This window comes from Diceros bicornis, chromosome 31 (genome assembly GCF_020826845.1).
Source record: "Diceros bicornis minor isolate mBicDic1 chromosome 31, mDicBic1.mat.cur, whole genome shotgun sequence".
Classification (NCBI taxonomy): Eukaryota; Metazoa; Chordata; class Mammalia; order Perissodactyla; family Rhinocerotidae; genus Diceros; species Diceros bicornis.
The window spans coordinates 23090363-23108648 of record NC_080770.1 but is presented as its reverse complement, the minus strand read 5'-3'; the positions used below and the strand labels follow the sequence as shown (position 1 = coordinate 23108648).

At 46.6% G+C, this 18286-nt stretch overlaps 1 protein-coding gene across 12 annotated transcripts in view; it reads left to right on the top strand.

The window, feature by feature from the left end:
• Window positions 1-18077, top strand: part of MADD (MAP kinase activating death domain) — a 37999-nt gene extending 19922 nt beyond the window's left edge. For 6 of the 12 annotated variants that reach the window (XM_058526981.1, XM_058526980.1, XM_058526979.1 and 3 more), the window contains exons 22-33: window positions 313-471; window positions 2781-2889; window positions 3470-3590; window positions 3696-3801; window positions 4977-5087; window positions 7176-7283; window positions 11815-11979; window positions 12209-12281; window positions 12420-12526; window positions 14665-14734; window positions 16606-16652; window positions 17014-18077. In XM_058526981.1, coding sequence (XP_058382964.1) covers window positions 313-471; window positions 2781-2889; window positions 3470-3590; window positions 3696-3801; window positions 4977-5087; window positions 7176-7283; window positions 11815-11979; window positions 12209-12281; window positions 12420-12526; window positions 14665-14734; window positions 16606-16652; window positions 17014-17118 — 1281 coding nt within the window. In that variant the 3' untranslated portion in view covers window positions 17119-18077. The remainder of the gene's footprint in view (window positions 1-312; window positions 472-2780; window positions 2890-3469; window positions 3591-3695; window positions 3802-4976; window positions 5088-7175; window positions 7284-11814; window positions 11980-12208; window positions 12282-12419; window positions 12527-14664; window positions 14735-16605; window positions 16653-17013) is intronic. The other 6 variants (XM_058526987.1, XM_058526988.1, XM_058526990.1 and 3 more) reach the window with 1 other exon arrangement.
• The last annotated feature ends 209 nt before the right edge of the window (window positions 18078-18286 follow it).

Genomic DNA, 18286 nt, shown 5'->3' with positions numbered 1-18286 from the left:
GGCATCTTGGTGGGTGGGGTGTGGGTCCCTTTGGAAGAGGGTCTACTTTCTCCTTTGGAGGCTGTTCTTAGTCTCAGGTCAGTTTGGTTCTCATGGTGGAGACATCTGCCTGTCCTAGGTCTTTATACACGGGATCAGACCCCAAGATCTCACCCAGGGCTTCTCCTCATCTTGTAAAGAAGGTAATTCCAGAGGCTGTCTGACTCACCTGTGAAACTCGATACTTTTGATGGTCTCAGAGAGCTCTAACAGTTTGGCATTTCTGTGAACCTTCCCTGGGAAATATCCCCTACTACTACTTTTCCTTTCCAGGTGAGTAACAGTTCTGGAGAGACCCTTGGAGCAGACAGTGACCTGAGCAGCAATGCTGGTGATGGACCAGGCGGCGAGGGCAGTGCCCACTTGGCAGGCTCTCGGGGCACTTTGTCTGATAGTGAAATTGAGACCAACTCTGCCACCAGTGCCATCTTTGTAAGCTTTGTTTACTAACAAAAGGAGACCATTTCTTTAATGGACGGGGAGTGGGTTAGAAAAGAATGAAAAGTTAGAAGGAAAAGAGGAAGTAAGGAATGGATAATCCTCGTATATTTGGTTTTAAATTATTTTTTTTTTTAATTTTTTATTTATTTTTCCCCCAAAGCCCCAGTAGATAGTTGTATGTCATAGCTGCACATCCTTCTAGTTGCTGTATGTGGGACGTGGCCTCAGCATGGCCGGAGAAGCGGTGCGTCGGTGCGCGCCCAGGATCCGAACCCCGGGCCGCCAGCAGCGGAGCCCACGCACTTGACCGCTACGCCACAGGGCCGGCCCAATCCTCGTATATTTGGTTTTAAAGAAAATGTTTCTTAAGGCTTTTTTCAGATTCATTTGACTTCATGATCTAGGCTTTTAGAATTTTCTCCCGAATCATTGCTGAGTTACTGCCCTGTGCAGTCAGATAAGGGCTTTGAATCCTACGTAGCAATAACCCCCATGTTTAAAACAGACAAAGCAATACCTCTGTGGCAGTGTCAGGGCAGTTACAGCTCTCATTTGTACCAGTCTACCCATTTCTGTGGACTAGGTGAGTTTTATTCTGGTCACTGCTCTATTTATATAGCACCTTAAAATAGCATTTCATTTTAGTATATTCCTAACAGTTATTTGAAGTTTTCATCCATTAATAAACATCTCTTAAGTGATTTACTAAATGCCAGATTCTGTACTAAAGAAAACAGGAATGAATAAGGCATGAAGCCCACTCTCAAGAAGTTTGCAATTCATTATATTGCTGTGATTAATCTCTTCTGACAGGTGAGAACAAAGCCTTAGGGAAAAAAGAACTTGCCCTAGGTCACACAATAAATCAATGATCAGTTGGAATTAATTCTTTTTAGTCCTTGCCTTTAGCACACTGTTTTTCAGTGTATACATACCTCTTTAGGCAGCATTAAGCACTTGGATACACTTGCTACTTTGTTAGACAGAGTTGAGAATGAATATTACAAGAGCTCATAGGTCTTTATCTTTGGTCTGTGGGGAAAGTGGAAGATGAAATTTAAATGAAATCAATTATTTAACAGTGGTAAACATTCCCACCCCCAGGGCTTTCTGTCTGTGTGTTTCTAATAGAGCAAGTGACATCCCTGAGTGAAGGTAGGGAATAGGATTGAGAGTCAGCAGAGCCATTCAGGTTAATGGGCCTTAACTCTCCCTAAATCTTAAACAGACCATTTTAATAAGGGTTTTTTTAATCCTTCAGTGTGCTTCCATTCTGGAGATTAAGATACATGTTATGGAGTAGCAGTCTTGGCAGAAACCATTCAGCTGTGTGCTACCTTTCCTGGCATCTTCCTGGGACAAATTCTTACTTGACCTGTGCTGGCAAGCAAGGGCTCTTTGTACAGTTGAGTTGCTGAGAACAGTTACCCAAATTTCTTGGTTTAAAAAAGGCTGTTTTAGCACGAAATAAATTATATTAAGTCAGTATGGTTCACTGAACAGGTATTGGGCTGTGAACCAGGAGCCTGGCATTTAGACACACTAATTAGGTATTACCTAATAACCTTTGATCAGTTGCTTCTCTGCTTATGCTGTTGCGTGTGTTGTGAAATGGGCACAAAACCTACCTCTTACTCAGTTGAAAGTCTTTTTTGAATGAATAGAAAGTGTAATATTGCCAAAGTGACAGATAAAGTTAGTGATATTTCTAAGGGGCAGATATTTTTAAGGGGAAAGAGGTAGGAAAGAGGAAATTAACATTTATCAAATACCAGCCGTATGCCAGGCACTGTTAAGTGCTTTGTGTGTATTTTCTAATTTAATTCTTGTAATAGTCGTATGAGGTAGGTATTATAACCTTCCTTTTACAGGTAAGGAAAATGAAACTCGGAGAAGCTAAGTTTTGTGCTTAAGGTCACACAGCTAGTAAGAGGCAGGGATCTGAACCTGGGTCAGTCTGACTTCAAACCCGATGTTGTTTCTACTGCATCATGCTGCTACAGAGAATTTGCCTTTTTTTTTTTTTTTTAACAGCAAAGAGTCTTAAAGAGGTTAAAGGGTAAAGATAAGTCAAAATGAAAACTCGATTGCGTGTTTTAGGAGGCAGTAACAGAAAGCAGGATTGTCAGATTGACTTCCGGTCAAATCCTCGAGGCAAGCAGCGTAGCAGAAGCAGGGTTACTGGAGTATATGTTGCTCACGGTGGTGACAGTGTGTGAGCCTCTTAATGAGCTAGTTGATTTACTTTGCCTTGCCTCCTCGGGACCTCGGGCTGCTGACCTGTCCCCTCTTCTCTGCAGGGTGAGGCCCACAGCTTGAAGCCAAGCATAAAAGAGACGCTGGTGGGCAGCCCAGTTCGCTCTTCCGAAGATGCAAGCCAGCGAGTCTACCTCTACGAGGGACTCCTAGGTGAGAAGCAGTCTCGGAAGGCCCCTTGCGCTGGAAGAAAGCCGGACTCAGCCAGGGAGGAGGGTGGCACTGAACAAGATGCTGCTCGGCTTTTTGCTGATCTCAATGCTGATGTTAGAGGGCATTTTTATATCTGAAGCAGGCAACTTACTGGGTCTGGAAAAAGCAGTGGGTGAAAACCAGAAGAGACTGGATTTTGGTATTAATCAACAGCCTCTATCTTTCTGTCTGTCTGTCTGTCTTTTCTTGCTTCCACGGTCCTTCCTGCCCACAAATGGCAGGAAGGGACAAAGGATCGATGTGGGACCAGTTAGAGGATGCTGCTATGGAGACCTTTTCTATAAGTAACCACCTGTCTTTGTGTGCCATGTTCATCCCTCCTCCTCGGGAGGGACTGGGCCTCACTTGGAGGCAGCAGGGGCTGGTGGTAGGAGTGTTAGGTCTGGGGTGGAGAGGCTCATGTTTCCTTTGCCCTGGAGTTTGTAATGACTCCCTTTTCTTTGGAGTTTACTCTGTTTTGGTTGGCAGCTATATTCTTTATATGTATATGAGCCCCTTAAAAAGACTCTATTCTACACAGGCAAGGAGCGTTCTACTTTATGGGACCAAATGCAGTTCTGGGAAGATGCGTTCTTAGATGCTGTGATGTTGGAGAGAGAAGGGATGGGTATGGACCAGGGTCCCCAGGAAATGATAGACAGGTATGAGGCTTAGGAAACCCTTGGGAAAATGCAGATTCATCCTCATCCCAGTTAGTTCTGTGGTCTCAGATCTGGGGGCTGACTTGTCTCTGTTCTGCCACTTAGGTACCTGTCCCTGGGGGAACATGACCGGAAGCGCCTAGAGGATGATGAAGATCGTTTACTGGCCACGCTTTTGCACAACCTCATCTCCTACATGCTGCTGATGAAGGTAGTGTTGGTTTTGCTTACACCCAGTTACTGCTGATGCTGGAAGGCAAGGCTTATTCCTACTGCCTAAATTCTGGCGCAGTTGGGAAGCTGTGAGAGCATCTTACTAGGGCTTTTTCTGATTGAAAGTCCGAGGCCTCTCTACAGCTCACACATGATCCTTTTATCTGAAGCTCCCAGGCTGTTGTGCTAAGGAACGTTGTAAAGGTGATTGATGATTCCATACTATTTGTTTATTTTGAATTTTAAATGGGCTTCATTTGCTGAGTAGTTTTAGGATACCAATAGAGCTCCCCACAGAATATGATGAATTTCAAAAAAAAAAAAAAATTTTTTTTTAAGTAGTAGGTTCTAAAACCTTAGAAAGGATTCTCAGAATTCACTTTTCAGCACTAGCCCTTATCGTATAGAATTTTCCATAGATGTAAAAGGAGCTACTTATTAAAAAAGTAATGTTAAGTTCTAGTTTGACTTGGTTGTACTTGGTCTTTATAGCTGTGGAAGAAGTATGTTACCAAATAGAAGAGTCCTTCTCTGCAAGGGAAAAATTTTGGATTTGGTGGATAGAGAACATTGTTTTGAGAAGAAGCCCCTGGGTTCCTCCTCCTCCTGTTCTCCCAGACTCTCTAAATGTGAAGGGATTAGTTGATCAAATGCAGTGAATGCCCTGCAGGCCCACTTGGTTTGTTTCATTTTCTGTGGTAGGGTTCACTCTGTTGAACTCCAGGCATACCAGTTAACTCTGGTTGGAAAAGGGTGATGATCCTTAATCCCAGGAAGGTGTCTCAGCTACACTGAGTCCAGAATGTTGCTACTCTAAGTCATTGTTTCTGAATTATATTCTGAGGAGCCCCAAGGGTTTTTAGGGCCCCTTTAGGGGTGAATGTTATGGTATTGGTTAAGGGTATGGAGGAAGTAGCCCCTTGAACCCCAGTTCACTTGAAGCAGAACTGCTCTAAGAGCCACTTTTCTGCAGAAGCCACCTACAGTCAGAGCCAGAGCTTTTCTTCCCAGTCTGTTGGCTGAATATGCAGTTGAACGTTTTCTCTCATACTCAGTGATATGGTCTTTTAGAATTCCACTTCTCTCAGATAGTAGGAAACTTACTTGTACATTCTATCCACCTCAGTTGAGAGGAGAACAGATCCCTCATTAAGATGCTGTTTGGCTTTCCAGGTAAATAAGAATGACATCCGGAAGAAGGTGAGGCGCCTAATGGGAAAGTCCCATATTGGGCTTGTGTACAGTCAGCAAATCAATGAAGTGCTTGATCAGCTGGTGAACCTGGTAAGCATATTTGGGCCATCCTTAGGCTCCCCTTCCACTGCACTTGTCGCCTCCCACGCTTGGGCCTCGTGGCCTAATGCAGAGGCTTCCCCACGAGTCATTTCTTAGCGTGTTTCACTGGGCAGTCCAGTTCACTCCCAGATGAAAGTAGGGCAGTAGGTGAGGTGAGGTTTACCCTAGGTGAGGCGTTAGCCTTTCTGTTCTGTGGTAGGATTCTCTGCTCAAAAACCATCCTAGTGCAGCCATTTCAATGTGTGGTCTGTGGACCCCTGAGGATCCGCAAGGTGAAAACTGTTTTCGTAATAATACTAAAATGTTATTTGCCTTTTTCACTGGATTGGCATTTGCGCTGATGTTGCAAAAGCAGTGGTGGGTCAAACCACTGGCGCCCTAATGCAGTGAAGACAGTGCACCAGACTGTGCTGTGGCCACTGTGGTCCTCACCTGCATGCACTCTCCGTTAAAACACTCGTGAGTGTCCTTGATGAAGCAGTTAAAATAATTAATTTTATTAAATCTGATCGTTGATTAAATACCTTTTTAATATTCCATGTGACAAAATAAGAAATATAGATAAAACATTTCTGCAAACCAAAGTATAATGATTGTTTCCAGAAAAAGCAATTTGTGACCGTTTGAATTACAAGATGAACTGGCAGCTTTGTTCTTGGGACATTGGTGTTTTTTTGTGTTTTTTATGAAGATCAGCCCTGAGCTAACATCCATGCCAGTCCTCCCCTTTTTGCTGAGGAAGACCAACCCTGAGCTAACATCTGTTGCCAATCCTCTTTCTTTTTTTTTGTTCCTTTTTTTTCCCCAAAGCCCCCCAGTAGATAGTTGTATGTCGTAGTTGCACATACTTCTAGTTGCTGTATGTGGGATGCCGCCTCAGCATGGCGGGAGAAGCAGTGTGTTGGTGCACGCCCGGGATCCGACCCCGGGCTGCCAGGGCTGCCAGTAGAGGAGCGCGCACACTTAGCCGCTAAGCCACGGGGGCAAGCCCTGGGACATTGTTTTTACTTGAAAGAATGACTAACAAATTGGTTATTCAGAGTTAGGTATTTGGCAGACGTTTCTCTAAAATTGATAAAGTGAGCCTGTTGTTTCAAGGACGGCAACTGACAGTATTTGCTGCCAATGATGAGATGCAAGCTTTTAAGTGAAAATGAAAATTTTGGAAAAATTTTGAGCTTGATATTTAAAGACTTTTCTAATGAGATTGATGATGAGATTAATGAAGGTGATTTTTTGATATTGTGTAATGAAATGTGTCAACATTTGGAAGAGCTGCATAACTCTGTGAACCAGTATTTTCCAAATGACCAATGTGTCATGTTACAAATTCAGATGTGGGTAAAAGATCTATTCAAAATGTAGGCAGACAAATGGATTTTAATGTAACAGTACAAAATGTGCATTGATCTGTTTTCAGATTCCACATTGCAACTGACTTGAAGACACTGCTCCTTTTGAGTTTTGATATAGTATCAAAGAAGAATATGCATGTTTATCTGGAAAGGCTATTAAAATACTCCTCCCTTTTCCAAGTACATGTCTGTGAAGCTCTATTTTCTTTTTATTCCCCAGCCAAAGCAACATATCCTGATAGATTGAATGCAGAAGCAGATATGAGAATTCAGCTATTTTTTATTAAGCCAAACATTAAAGAGATTTGCAAAAATTTAAAACAGTGCCATTCTCCTCATTTTTGTTGTTTTAGGAAATAGTTATTTTACAAAAAATATTAATATTACTATGTAATGGATTTATTAATGAATTATTAATTTCTTTTAAATGAATTAATAAACATTTAAAATGTTTTCAGTTTTAATTTCTAGTATGGTAAATATCTATAAATATAACTCACATAAAAATAAGCTCTTGCGGGTCGTCATCAATAATTTTTAAGACGTATAGGAGTCTTGAGACTGAAAAGTTTGAGAACACTTCTCTGGTGGCCAGTGGCCAGCAGATGGCACTGTGCTAAGGAAGCTGATGTGAATTTAATTGCTGAATGGGGAATTCTTGGCCCAGCGCGCTCCGTGAGAGGGATGTATGGATGTCCCTAAAAGATCCCTCTTTCCTCAGAATGGACGTGATCTCTCTATCCGGTCCAGTGGCAGCCGGCACATGAAGAAGCAGACATTCGTGGTACATGCGGGGACAGACACAAACGGAGATCTCTTCTTCATGGAGGTAGGTGCTGGTTCATGCTAGGGGCCCAGAGGAACATTTGAGAGTCACTAGAAACTCCTAGAACTGATGCCAGAATGTTTTGCCATTTATCTCATTCATCTTCATGACCCATTTATCGTTAAATTGTCAGGCTCTATGTAAATAAATGAATATAATAGATGATTCCCCATCATTTCTTTTATACATGTGTATTGACTAGATGCTATAGTCACTCACTCCATAAGTCAGAGCAACATAAAATGGTGTACACTGGGAAGTCTTGCTCTCATTCTTACCCCCTCCACTCCATTTCCCATCCACTTCACTCCTTCCTCCTGTAGGTAACCACTTTCACTGGTGTCCTTTGTATCTTCCATTGTTTTTTTATGCAAACACCATAAAACATGAAGATAAATTCTTATTTTTCTCCTTTCTTGCAGACAGGTAGCACATTGTATCTACTGATCTGTACCTTGCTTTTGTCACTAAGCCTATTCTGGAGATCTTCTGTCTCAGTACAAAAAGAGCTTTCTCATTATTTTTACAGCTGCATAGTAGTCCACTGGGTGACTGTACCATAGTTTATTTAACCCATAGTGTACATGTACCCTTGGTTTTCTTCCAAATGTTTGCTGTTGCTGATAGTGCTACAATGAATGATGCTGTCTGTGCCTGCTTCATTTCATACGTGTGCAGGTTTATCTAAGAATTCCCAGAACTGGGATTGCTGGGTCAAAGGGAAAATGCAAGTATAATTTTGGTTGATATGACTCTGCAGTATCTCTTAACATAGAACAGTCCCCATCCCACTTTGCCGTTTATTTTGTTGAAGAAATTTGCCCTGTGGAGTATCTCACATTCTAGATGTTTTGCTGATGGCATCTCCTTGGTGTTATTTAGCATGTTTCTCTATCACTTGTATTTCTTATAAACTAGTAGTTCTCTAGAGGTTTGATCAGTTTCGGATCCAGTATTTTGTTAAGAATACTTCATAGATGGTGCTGTTGCCTCATGTGGTCGTTTCTCTTCTAGTGGTCAGTGGGTTCAGATGTAGAGGCAGCCTATTCTATTCACTGTGAAGTCCCTCATCAGTCTTCTGATTTTGCTTATGGTATTTTTTGCCATGCAGAATTTTTTTACTTTTATGTAGTTGAATTAATCAGTTGTTTCTTTTATGGCTTCTGGATTTTGAGTCATAGTTAGAAAAACCCTCCCTTACTCCAGGATTGTAAGGGAAATTGGCCATGTTTTCTTCATTTCTGTGTTATTAATTCTGAAATGGATCTCTTCTAAGTAATTGTAGGGGCCAAATACAACTTCTGTATGAAGTAGTCAAATTAAATAATTTTCTCAAGTATTCTGTTTCCTTTTGGTTTAGCTGAATTTGATTTTTGCATTCACGGCATTTTGAAGAGGTGGTTTATCAAACACGGGGCGAGAGGTCTGCTCTGAAGCAGAAACATACATGTCAATGTAGCTGAGAAGGGAGTCATTTTCATGTCACCCCTGAAGTGTTTGAATTTGGCTCCGTGTCTCTCAGAGCTGAGGGCTAACTTAGGACATCTACACTTCGGTGTAGGTGGCAGGTGATTCTTGCCCTTTCCTTTTCCTTTTAAAAAATAAATCCCTCCTGAAAATTTCTTGAAGCATAGGACTCACTCTCACCACTATGCAGGGGAGCCTCATACCAAGTCCCTGGAGTGTGGGATGGATCCATCACCTTATAGATGCCTCTCCCTCGAAGTACTGCTGTGCCAAATAAGAGTGTACCTCTCTCACTCTCTTAGAAAGTGGCTACTGTGAGGTTATCTGATTTAGCCTTTCTCAGAGCACAGCCTGCTGGCTGCATGATCAGCTGGATAGCAATTTTAAAATTGAATTTTTAAAATCATGTTTATTGCCTTTTTTTTAAATTACAAAAGTAAAGCAGTATATGCTGTAAAAGTTTGAAGCCATATGACAGTAAATAAAGTACAAAGTAAAAGTTTCCTTCACTTCCTTCCAATGCCATGTCTCAGAGGTAACCACTGTCAGAGTTTGGTGTGAATCCTTTCAGATTTTAAAAAATGCATGTTTGTATAAATACAACTTAATTATATAGAATTTTGTTTTAGTGTTTACAAAAGTTGCATCAAACTACAAATATTGTTATATAATTTGGATTTTTCTTCAGTTAATGTATCACAGACATCTTTCCATGACTATGTATTATATAAATCTGTCTCTGTGTTGTAAATGGATGCTTGGCCATTAGGTGTGATATGGATGTACCATAATTTATTTAACTAGTCCCTCCCATTGTGTTTTTTTTAAAAAAAAAACAATGCTTCATTGAATATCCTTGAATATATATTTTTGCACACTCACATGAGAATTTCTGTAGGATAGATTCCTAGTGTGAAATTTCTGGATGAAGCTTATATTCATTGAAAATTTTGATTGATTCTGCCAAATTGCCATCCCAAAGAATATACCTGTTTACACCTCCTGGTGCAGCATAGGCGAGTATGACACATTATTATCGTCTCTCTAGCCTAGAAAGCGTGAAGTTCTTAAGGGATTATGAAAAGTGGAGTAGTATTCCCCATTTTTCACACGGAGAAAACCACAGAGTCAGATTGGGGCAAGAATTCAAGCTTCCAAATTCTTACTCTGCTACGTTTGCCCATTTGTTCCTAAGGCTTTTAGAACCCCAGTAAACTCTTAGGTAGTAGACTAAACCTGACAGTCTTGTGTATTCCTTACTCATTCACCTAATATGTATGGAGCACGTATTGTATGGTAGGCACTCTGCTGGGTATGGGGCTACAGCAGTGAAGAAGGGAGACATGGTTTCTGTTGCCCTTTCAGGGTTGACAAGCCATTGAAGAAGTCAGATAATTAAACAAACAGTGTCATGACGTATGACGATCACTGTGAGAGAAGATGCTCAGGGGGCAAGTGTTATGGGAATACATAGCAAAGAGTCTAGGAGTCGTGGATGATCCCTCAGAAGTGGGCTTCGAGCTTAAACTTGAAGGAAGAGTAGGTGTTCGTGGCTGGAGTGGGGAAGGGGAAGAATATTCCAGGGATATTTGAGGTAGAATGTATGGGACTCAGTGATATAGTTAGAGTCTTGTGTCCCTCCTTCATTTCTGGCTTGGGCAGCTGGATGGATGGTGATGCCATTTACTCAAACAGGGGACTAAGAAGGAGGATCTGCCCAGGAGGAGATGTTGAGTTTAGATTTGGACATGATGAGTTTGAAGTGCCGCCTGTGTGAGGTTCAGGAACTCAGGAAGATAGGTCTCATGTGGAGAAAGATTTGAGAACTGTCAACATCCTCACAATAATTATTATATTTCTCATAATTATTTGTTGTTATAGCAGCTAACTCTAGAATACTTTCTGTGTGCCTCACTTTGTTCTAAGAATTTTACGGACATTAACTTACTTATCATAAACTCCAAGAAGTTATTACTGTTACCATCCTCATCTCACACACAAGGAAATGTAGACGCAGATTAACTTGTTCAAGGTGACATAGCTAAGTAACGAGACAGCCGGGATCTGAACCCAGGTGGTCTGATCTCAGACCTTTGCTCTGAACCGTTGTGCTGTAATGTCTCCCGTAATAATTGAAGCCGTAAGAATGGAAGCTTTCATCTGAGGGAGAATATTGAACAAGAAGAAGATGTGGAAGGGGACTTTGCCTTTTAATTTATATCATCCTGTATTGTATAATTTTTTCACAATAAGCATTGCCCAATTATCCCTTGTATAATTAATTTTTAAAAAGATTTATGTAGAGGGCCGGCCCCGTGGCTTAGCGGTTAAGTGTGCGCGCTCCGCTACCGGCGGCCCGGGTTCGGATCCCGGGCGCGCACCGACACACCGCTTCTCCGGCCATGCTGAGGCCGTGTCCCACATAACAGCAACTAGAAGGATGTGCAACTATGACGTACAACTATCTACTGGGGCTTTGGGGGAAAAAAAAAAGGAGGAGGATTGGCAATAGATGTTAGCTCAGAGCTGGTCTTCCTCAGCAACAAAAGAGGAGGATTAGCATGGATGTTAGCTCAGGGCTGATCTTCCTCACAAAAAAAAAAAAAAAAAAGATTTATGCAGAAATAGAGCCAAGCCAGGATTTGAAAATGCATTGGTTCCATTTTTCTCATAGGTTAAGTCTGCCATAGTCCCCCACCTTAGTACTTGTCAGCAGAGATGATTCTTAAGGTTATAAGATGGAGGCATGAGCTGTCCTCTAAATACTTAAAGTCCAGAACATATAAGAGGTAATAAACGTTTATTGAACTGAAAAGTGAGCCTCCTTCCTGTTCACAGGGTCTTTTCAGTGACTCCTTTTCTTTCAACAAACCTTCTAGTGGACAATATGTCCAGCAGTTCAGTGTTGTGTCTCCACCTAAGGAAGACTATGAGCATAAGGCAGAAAACCTTCAGTGGGGATGCCCCCAGGACCATCCTTCCTCTGTGGGGAACAGTGTCATGTGGCCTGGGATGGGCAAGATTCCGAGAGAGCAGAACCACTGAGCTGCTCTGTGCACTTCTCCAGGTGTGTGATGACTGTGTGGTGTTGCGTAGTAACATCGGGACGGTGTATGAGCGCTGGTGGTACGAGAAGCTCATCAACATGACCTACTGTCCCAAGACCAAGGTGTTGTGCTTGTGGCGTAGAAACGGCTCTGAGACCCAGCTCAACAAATTCTATACTAAGAAGGTACCTATGAGCTCTGTTTGGGTTGAGGGTGGGCGTTGAGAGCAAAGTGTTGAGTTTCTTGAAGAGAAGTTAAAATTTCAAAATCCATGCCTGGAGCCCCACTTTGCCTCTGGCTGTTGTGTGGGATGGGTAAAGCTGTCGCTGAGGTCCTGGCATGGGCCCAGGCCTTCAGCAGCCACCGCACAGCAGAGGCCAGGAACTCAGGACAGCTCTCCCCCATGTGCTGCAGTGTCGGGAGCTGTACTACTGCGTGAAGGATAGCATGGAGCGTGCTGCCGCCCGACAGCAGAGTATCAAACCTGGTGAGCAGAGGACAGTTCCCTGAGCCAGTGCCTTCCGTTTATTTCCATCAGTCCTTCTGAGTGTAGGGGCCTGGCGAGGATGTCAGGCGTGGGATTCCCACCTCCCCAGTTAGCTGACGACCTCCTCCCTCACCGCAGGACCTGAACTAGGTGGCGAGTTCCCTGTGCAGGACATGAAGACTGGTGAGGGTGGCTTGCTGCAGGTCACCCTAGAAGGGATCAATCTCAAGTTCATGCACAACCAGGTGGGTGCAAGTGGCAGCACAGGCTTCCTAGCCCTGTTATTCCATCTGGCGTAAGGATCGGTGTCCAGGTCCCCAGTGCTTTCCCAGTGAGCGTGAGAGAGGGTCTCTGGGGCTAGTGGGAGAATTGGAGCAGCTGGACCAGAGAGAGAAATCAGAGGAGAGGCACAGGGACATTGGTGACCACTGTGAAGGTGCAGCAGGGAGCCTCTGCAGGAGGCTGGCAAGTGAGGGAGCCATGGTGGCTGGGCTGCCTCGTCCGTTAGACTGAGCACAGTGTGAGTGGGAGCGTCTCACTTGGCCCTTCTTTGCACAGTGTCTGCCTTCCCTTATCCCCAGGGTGTGCTTTTGCTTGGTGGTTTTGCTTTGAGAGTCTAGACTGGCCCATCTCCTCGTGTGTTTCTCGTGTGCGTGAAGCTTGTGTGTGTGTGAGCAGCTTGTGTCTGTCCTATCTGGAGTGTGTGTGTTTATTTGCCTTTTTCTCCTGCTGATTCTTCTTCCTATTCTTTTCCTTCCTCTGAATGTCCCCACTGTCCCCTGCTCCACAGGCCCCACTCCCCTTCTTTGACTGGGGAGCACTTCAGGATACATCTTTCCCTCCTCGTGATTCTACCGTAGAGCTGACTTTTTTTTTCTCTTGGTCTTTTAACACAGTGTTACTTTTTCTCTCAATGGACATTCCTTAAGCTAATTCCTTTCTGAGGCCAGCGCATCATCCCAGGTCCGTTCCCAGTTTTGACTCTTCACACAAGTGCCTTCCCTACCCCTTCCCTGATGTACTGGTTCCTCCCCTCGAGGCTGGGAGCCAGGTCCACATGTGCGGAGCACCACAGCTCCTGGCCAGGCAGCAGATACTGGGGGTGAACGTCTGCGCTCTGGCTTTCTCCCTCCGCTTGCCATTTTAGTTCTCCTTTCAGGAATCTAGCTAGGCAATTTGTTGTGACGGGAAACTGCTGCCCAGGTATCCCTGCAGAATATTTTCAATAGAAAATTTACTGTTAGTAATATTAATACACTGCATAGTGTATTTAAGACCTTAGGGTCAGCCCAAAGAGGGCTTTACTTAAGTACTTTTCTGGACCATGAAGGTGCCAGCCCTTCTTGGCGAGCAGGCTTCTGAGCACATTTTAGTGCTGTGGCCACCCCTTCTGAAGAAGAGGTCTCATTAAACAACACCCAGATGCCCTGCCTCTTCTGGATCCCACCCTCGGTGTAGCCCCTTTGGACTGACCGAATCGTCTAACAGTTACAAAGCATGTATCTGCTGGTCGGTAGTTTCAGGCTTTGCCCCAGAAGAGAGATCCTGCAGAGAGGGGGGTCAAACCCTGGCTTACAGTCTGATAATGAGATAACAGCCTCAGGGTCCTTCTTCTACCACGTAACAGTCAGCTGGAGTTGGGGAAGCCTTGGCGGAGTTACGCAGTGTGGGGTAACAGGTGGGAAAAGCCTGGGTGTTGGAGTCAGGACATAGTGGATTCGAAGCCCAGCTTCGTTATTCATGGGCAAGTGAACTTTACGATCCTCCGTGTCCTCACCTATAAGATGAGGGTCATACTATACGCTGTGCCACACAGATGGAAGGATTACAGGTAGTGTTTGGAGAATGCCTAGTAGGTGCTCACAATCTGTAGCTGTTACTGTTATCAGCACGTACTTCTTGGGAGAGCCTGGATCCTGTTTCAAGGAAGATACCCACACCTCCCAACCCAAGGACAGTCTGAGGGAAGCTTTGTGCCCGTGCCAGCCCTCTGCGCCGGAGGAGGATGCATGGAAGGGGAGCGAGCTGATGGGCCGAGTGAGGGGACCCCTGGGGCACGGTGTCCTACCAACGCTGCCCTGGGCACAGGGATGGGCAGGCAGCCCAGGCCAGCAGAGGGGCCTTTGGGTTGGGTGTGACCATTAAAACTAACGCCTTCATTTCTCTCCCATGCTTTCTCCTCCGGCCAGGAGCGGAAGGTACATGCCCTTTCTGCTATCTTCGCTTCTTAGCGCTTTTGAGTTGTGTGTGTGTGGATTCTTCTGTCCTCCCTTTGGGAAGTAGGTTTTCTGTGTGTGGGTGGGGCTGTAGCTGGGAGAGTGGGCTTTGTGGGGCAGTGGGGGAGCCTCTGGGCCTTACCCCACCCTCCCTCCCTCTCTTGCAGGTTTTCATAGAGCTGAATCACATTAAAAAGTGCAATACAGTTCGAGGCGTCTTTGTCCTGGAGGAATTTGGTAATTACACTATTTTGCTCTTAGGTCTGGACTCACATGGCAGTAATTCAAAATCTCTGAGCTCCAGAGGAGGGACTAGCAGCAGAGAGAAGAACCTCTGCAGAGAGGTCAGGAGGAGCAGGAGTGACAGGGAAGAAAAGGGAACCCTGAGATGAGAGAAAGGAAGGAGAGACAGTGGCTGCTAGGGAGTGGGTCGCAGAAGAGCAAGTGGCCTTAGGCAGGGTTAGAGTTTAGAGATGGCACTAGAGAGGCTCAGTGAACTAGCACTGCCTCCCCTTGCTTGGCCAGCTGGTGGTCAGAAAGTTCTGGGGCAGAGCAGACGGGCCATCCCCAAGCTCTGCTGTGTTCTTGTTGCTGCTGCGATCCTTCTAGCAGCCAGCACTCCATCCAGCCACCCTGTGCCACTGTCTCCGGAGCCTCTCTGCTAGAGAAGGGCGTGTGGCGGAACAGGCAGACTTGCTCTCCAGGCAGAGAAACCTAGTGGGCCTCAGGGGCAGATGGGCAGGGGGAGCTGGGAGCCAGATCCGGCCTCCCCAAGCAGCGTGCTGATGAGTGGTGTAGTGGGTTCTCACCCCGGGGCTTTGAGTTCCTGCTGTGTTTGTGCTTCATTCTTTTGTGCCCCCATCGCTGCTGTGAAAACCTTCGTCCTCCAGCAGGTAAAGTGACCTCGGCTCGGCTGGTGCCGCCACTCCCCAGGCCCCGCCTTGGGCCCTGCAATGGCTGGGGCCAGCTCCCTTCAACCAAACCAGCTGCTCACATTGCCAATTTGTCTCTTCCTTTCTCTCCCCACCCTCTTCCTTCCCAACCTCCCTCCACCCTCGTGCTGACTCATGGTTCTGAGTTTTCTCCCCTTGTGTGCCCCCTTCTCTCTTCTGCCAGAGAGATATTTGGGGGAATCTTCCAACTCAGAAGAATCTGGGCTTGTTGCTCTACTTCGATGAGTCTATTCCCTGTTAACCCTGGGTCCCCGGAGTCTACCTCCCAGGGTCAGAAGAAGGTGTGGCCAACTCTCATCCCACCTTTTCTGGCCTCCGGGGGATGCTACGCCCCTCTGCTCCCCATCCCCCGGGGCCATGATGATGGCTGAGCTGGGGGGCCTTACTCCTTGCTCTGGCCAAGCAGATCACCTGCATGGCTGGGGCAGGGGTCACTCTTAGTCTTGCATTCCGGGCTGTGGACACGTGTGTATTTTGCCTGATGCTCCCTGTCACCTCCCGCCCCGGGTGCCGTACTCGCCTGTCTCTTCTGCTCAGTGTGTCTGCTCCAGAGCCCTCTGACGCTCTCCCTCACACAGGCAGGCCCGGGCCTCTCCTGCCACTCAGGGAAGGAAACTTACGAGGCTGGTGGGTTAGTGTCATGCCACTTCTTCATCCAGCCTCAGGACCGCTTGTGCGGGCTGGGGGTACAGGGAACCATGTTTATTTAACACGACCAGAGTTTCGGGCTGGTGCCAGGGATGAGTTCTTGGGCATCTCAGCAAGGTGAGGCACAGGCTAGAGACAACTCTCTCTCCCAACCCGAATCCGGGGCTACCCCACTGCCCTCCTCAGCGGCCCTGGACAGGAGCAGTGACCAGGCTGGTGGAAGGCTGGCCTGCTCTCTGCTGGGGCTCTCAAAGGAGTGGGTAGAGACACAGCCATCGGGCAGGAGCCACTGCAGACCTGAGAGGTCTGACTGAGGAGTCTGGGGCAGTGTCCTCTCCTCCAGCAGGGGCTGAACAGAAGCTATTGTGGCCTAAGCTGCTGCAGCCACTGGGAGAGGCCACAGAGGGGAAGGGGACCCTGGTGCCGGGCGCTGCCGCCTGGGGGAGCATGGCACTGTCGCTCTTGGTTTTGAACTTTCTGTTTTGTTTCTTGCCCGTCCGGTTTTAGTTCCTGAAATTAAAGAAGTGGTGAGCCACAAGTACAAGACACCAATGGTGAGTATGTCTCCCAACCCTGACAGGCCAGTCTGTGCAGGGCTCCCTGGGGACCTTCGAACAGGAGTGGGGTGGGCCCTCTGAGAGCGCAGGGTGATGAGGAATGGTTTGAGAGGCAAATTTGGTCTAGATGCCAAAGATTCAACTGAAGCTGAAACAGGTCTTCAGCCCTGGGGGAGAGACACATACTACTCCCCCCCTCCCACTGGCCAGCTCAAAGGCCTTGCCTGCAGCTCTTTAGCCCAAGGGCTGTGCCCAGTGCCCAGTGTTAGGGCAGGAGTTTTCTGCTTGGCAGATCTCCCCATGTGAGGATGTAGGACACTCAGTGATGTTGATCTGTCTGGTTTTCTCTCCCCTGTAGGCCCACGAGATCTGCTACTCTGTGTTGTGTCTCTTCTCGTATGTGGCAGCAGTTCGTAGCAGTGAGGAAGATCTCAGAACCCCACCCCGGCCCGTCTCTAGCTGATGGAGAGGGGTTAAGGCTGCCCCAGCCCAGGAGAGGCCCCTTGCCTCTTGCTGTTCCCAAGTGCACGATGCTGCTATGACTGAGAAGTGGATGATGCGTGAATGTTCTTTGCAAGCCCCTCACCGTGGCTCAGTTGGTTCCCAGTTACGTGCCTGTCTCGGTGTGTCTTAGTGTGTCTGTCACAGGGGCTGAGCTAGTCTCTTCCACCTTCTCTCTCTCCACTGCCAGAAGACCAGCCTGCTGTCCCCTCAGGGCTCGAGAGTGTGTGTGTGTCTGTCTGCTGGGCCAGTGGCTTCTAAGAACTCAGTACAGGCCAGTGTGAGCCCACTATTGCGTGTCCTTGAGACACTTGTGTTGTGGTTCCTTGTCCTTGGTGTTATGACCCTCCAGTGCAGGACCCCGGCTCTCTGTCTTCTGTGATCAGGCATGACTGGGCGCCTGGAGCATCCCACGCTGTGGGGAGTGAGGGAAACTTGAGGCCTGTCCTCCCGGATGGGGGGTGGGCAGAGAAAGGAAGGGAGAGTCAAGGGGCAGCAGAGTGGGGGCAACCTCTCTGCTTCCTTACGAATTTCCCAAGCTGGCAGCTACTGCCCATGGGCCACAGGCCTTGCTGCTGCCTTCCAGGCCTCCACTGCTGCAGTGGAGCAGCACTGAGGGGCTGCTTTTGCTGAGCAGCATTTCCCTATGGTCTGCCTTGCTTTCGGCATGAGAAAACAGATTGACTGGAGCTAGGAGAGTTCCAGGGACCACTGGCTGCCATGCCTAGGAAGCTGGTGGGGTGGGAAAAGGCCAGGTTCAGTGTACACATCTGTGCCTGCAGGCAGCGTCTCCTAGCACTGGGTGCCAGAAGGGAGAGATGGCCTGGGAGTGGGCAAGAGATGATTGTAAATATTTCAGCTCCACGTTATTTATAGAAAATGTACAGATGTGTCAATGTGAAATAAATGTCCTTAACTCCCCTTGGGCTCCTGGCTGCCTTGCATTAAATGAATCCTCCTCTCAGCCTGGGCCTGAGGAAGGCTGACCCTGGACCCTACAAAGGCACCTCTGGCCTGAAGGAAGCTGGGAGGTGAGATCATGCCCATCCGAGCTCTGGCCCAGCGGGGTCCTCACCATGCTTCCTGGGCTCCGAGAGAGGCTATAGGAGGGAGACTTCCTTCCCTGTGGC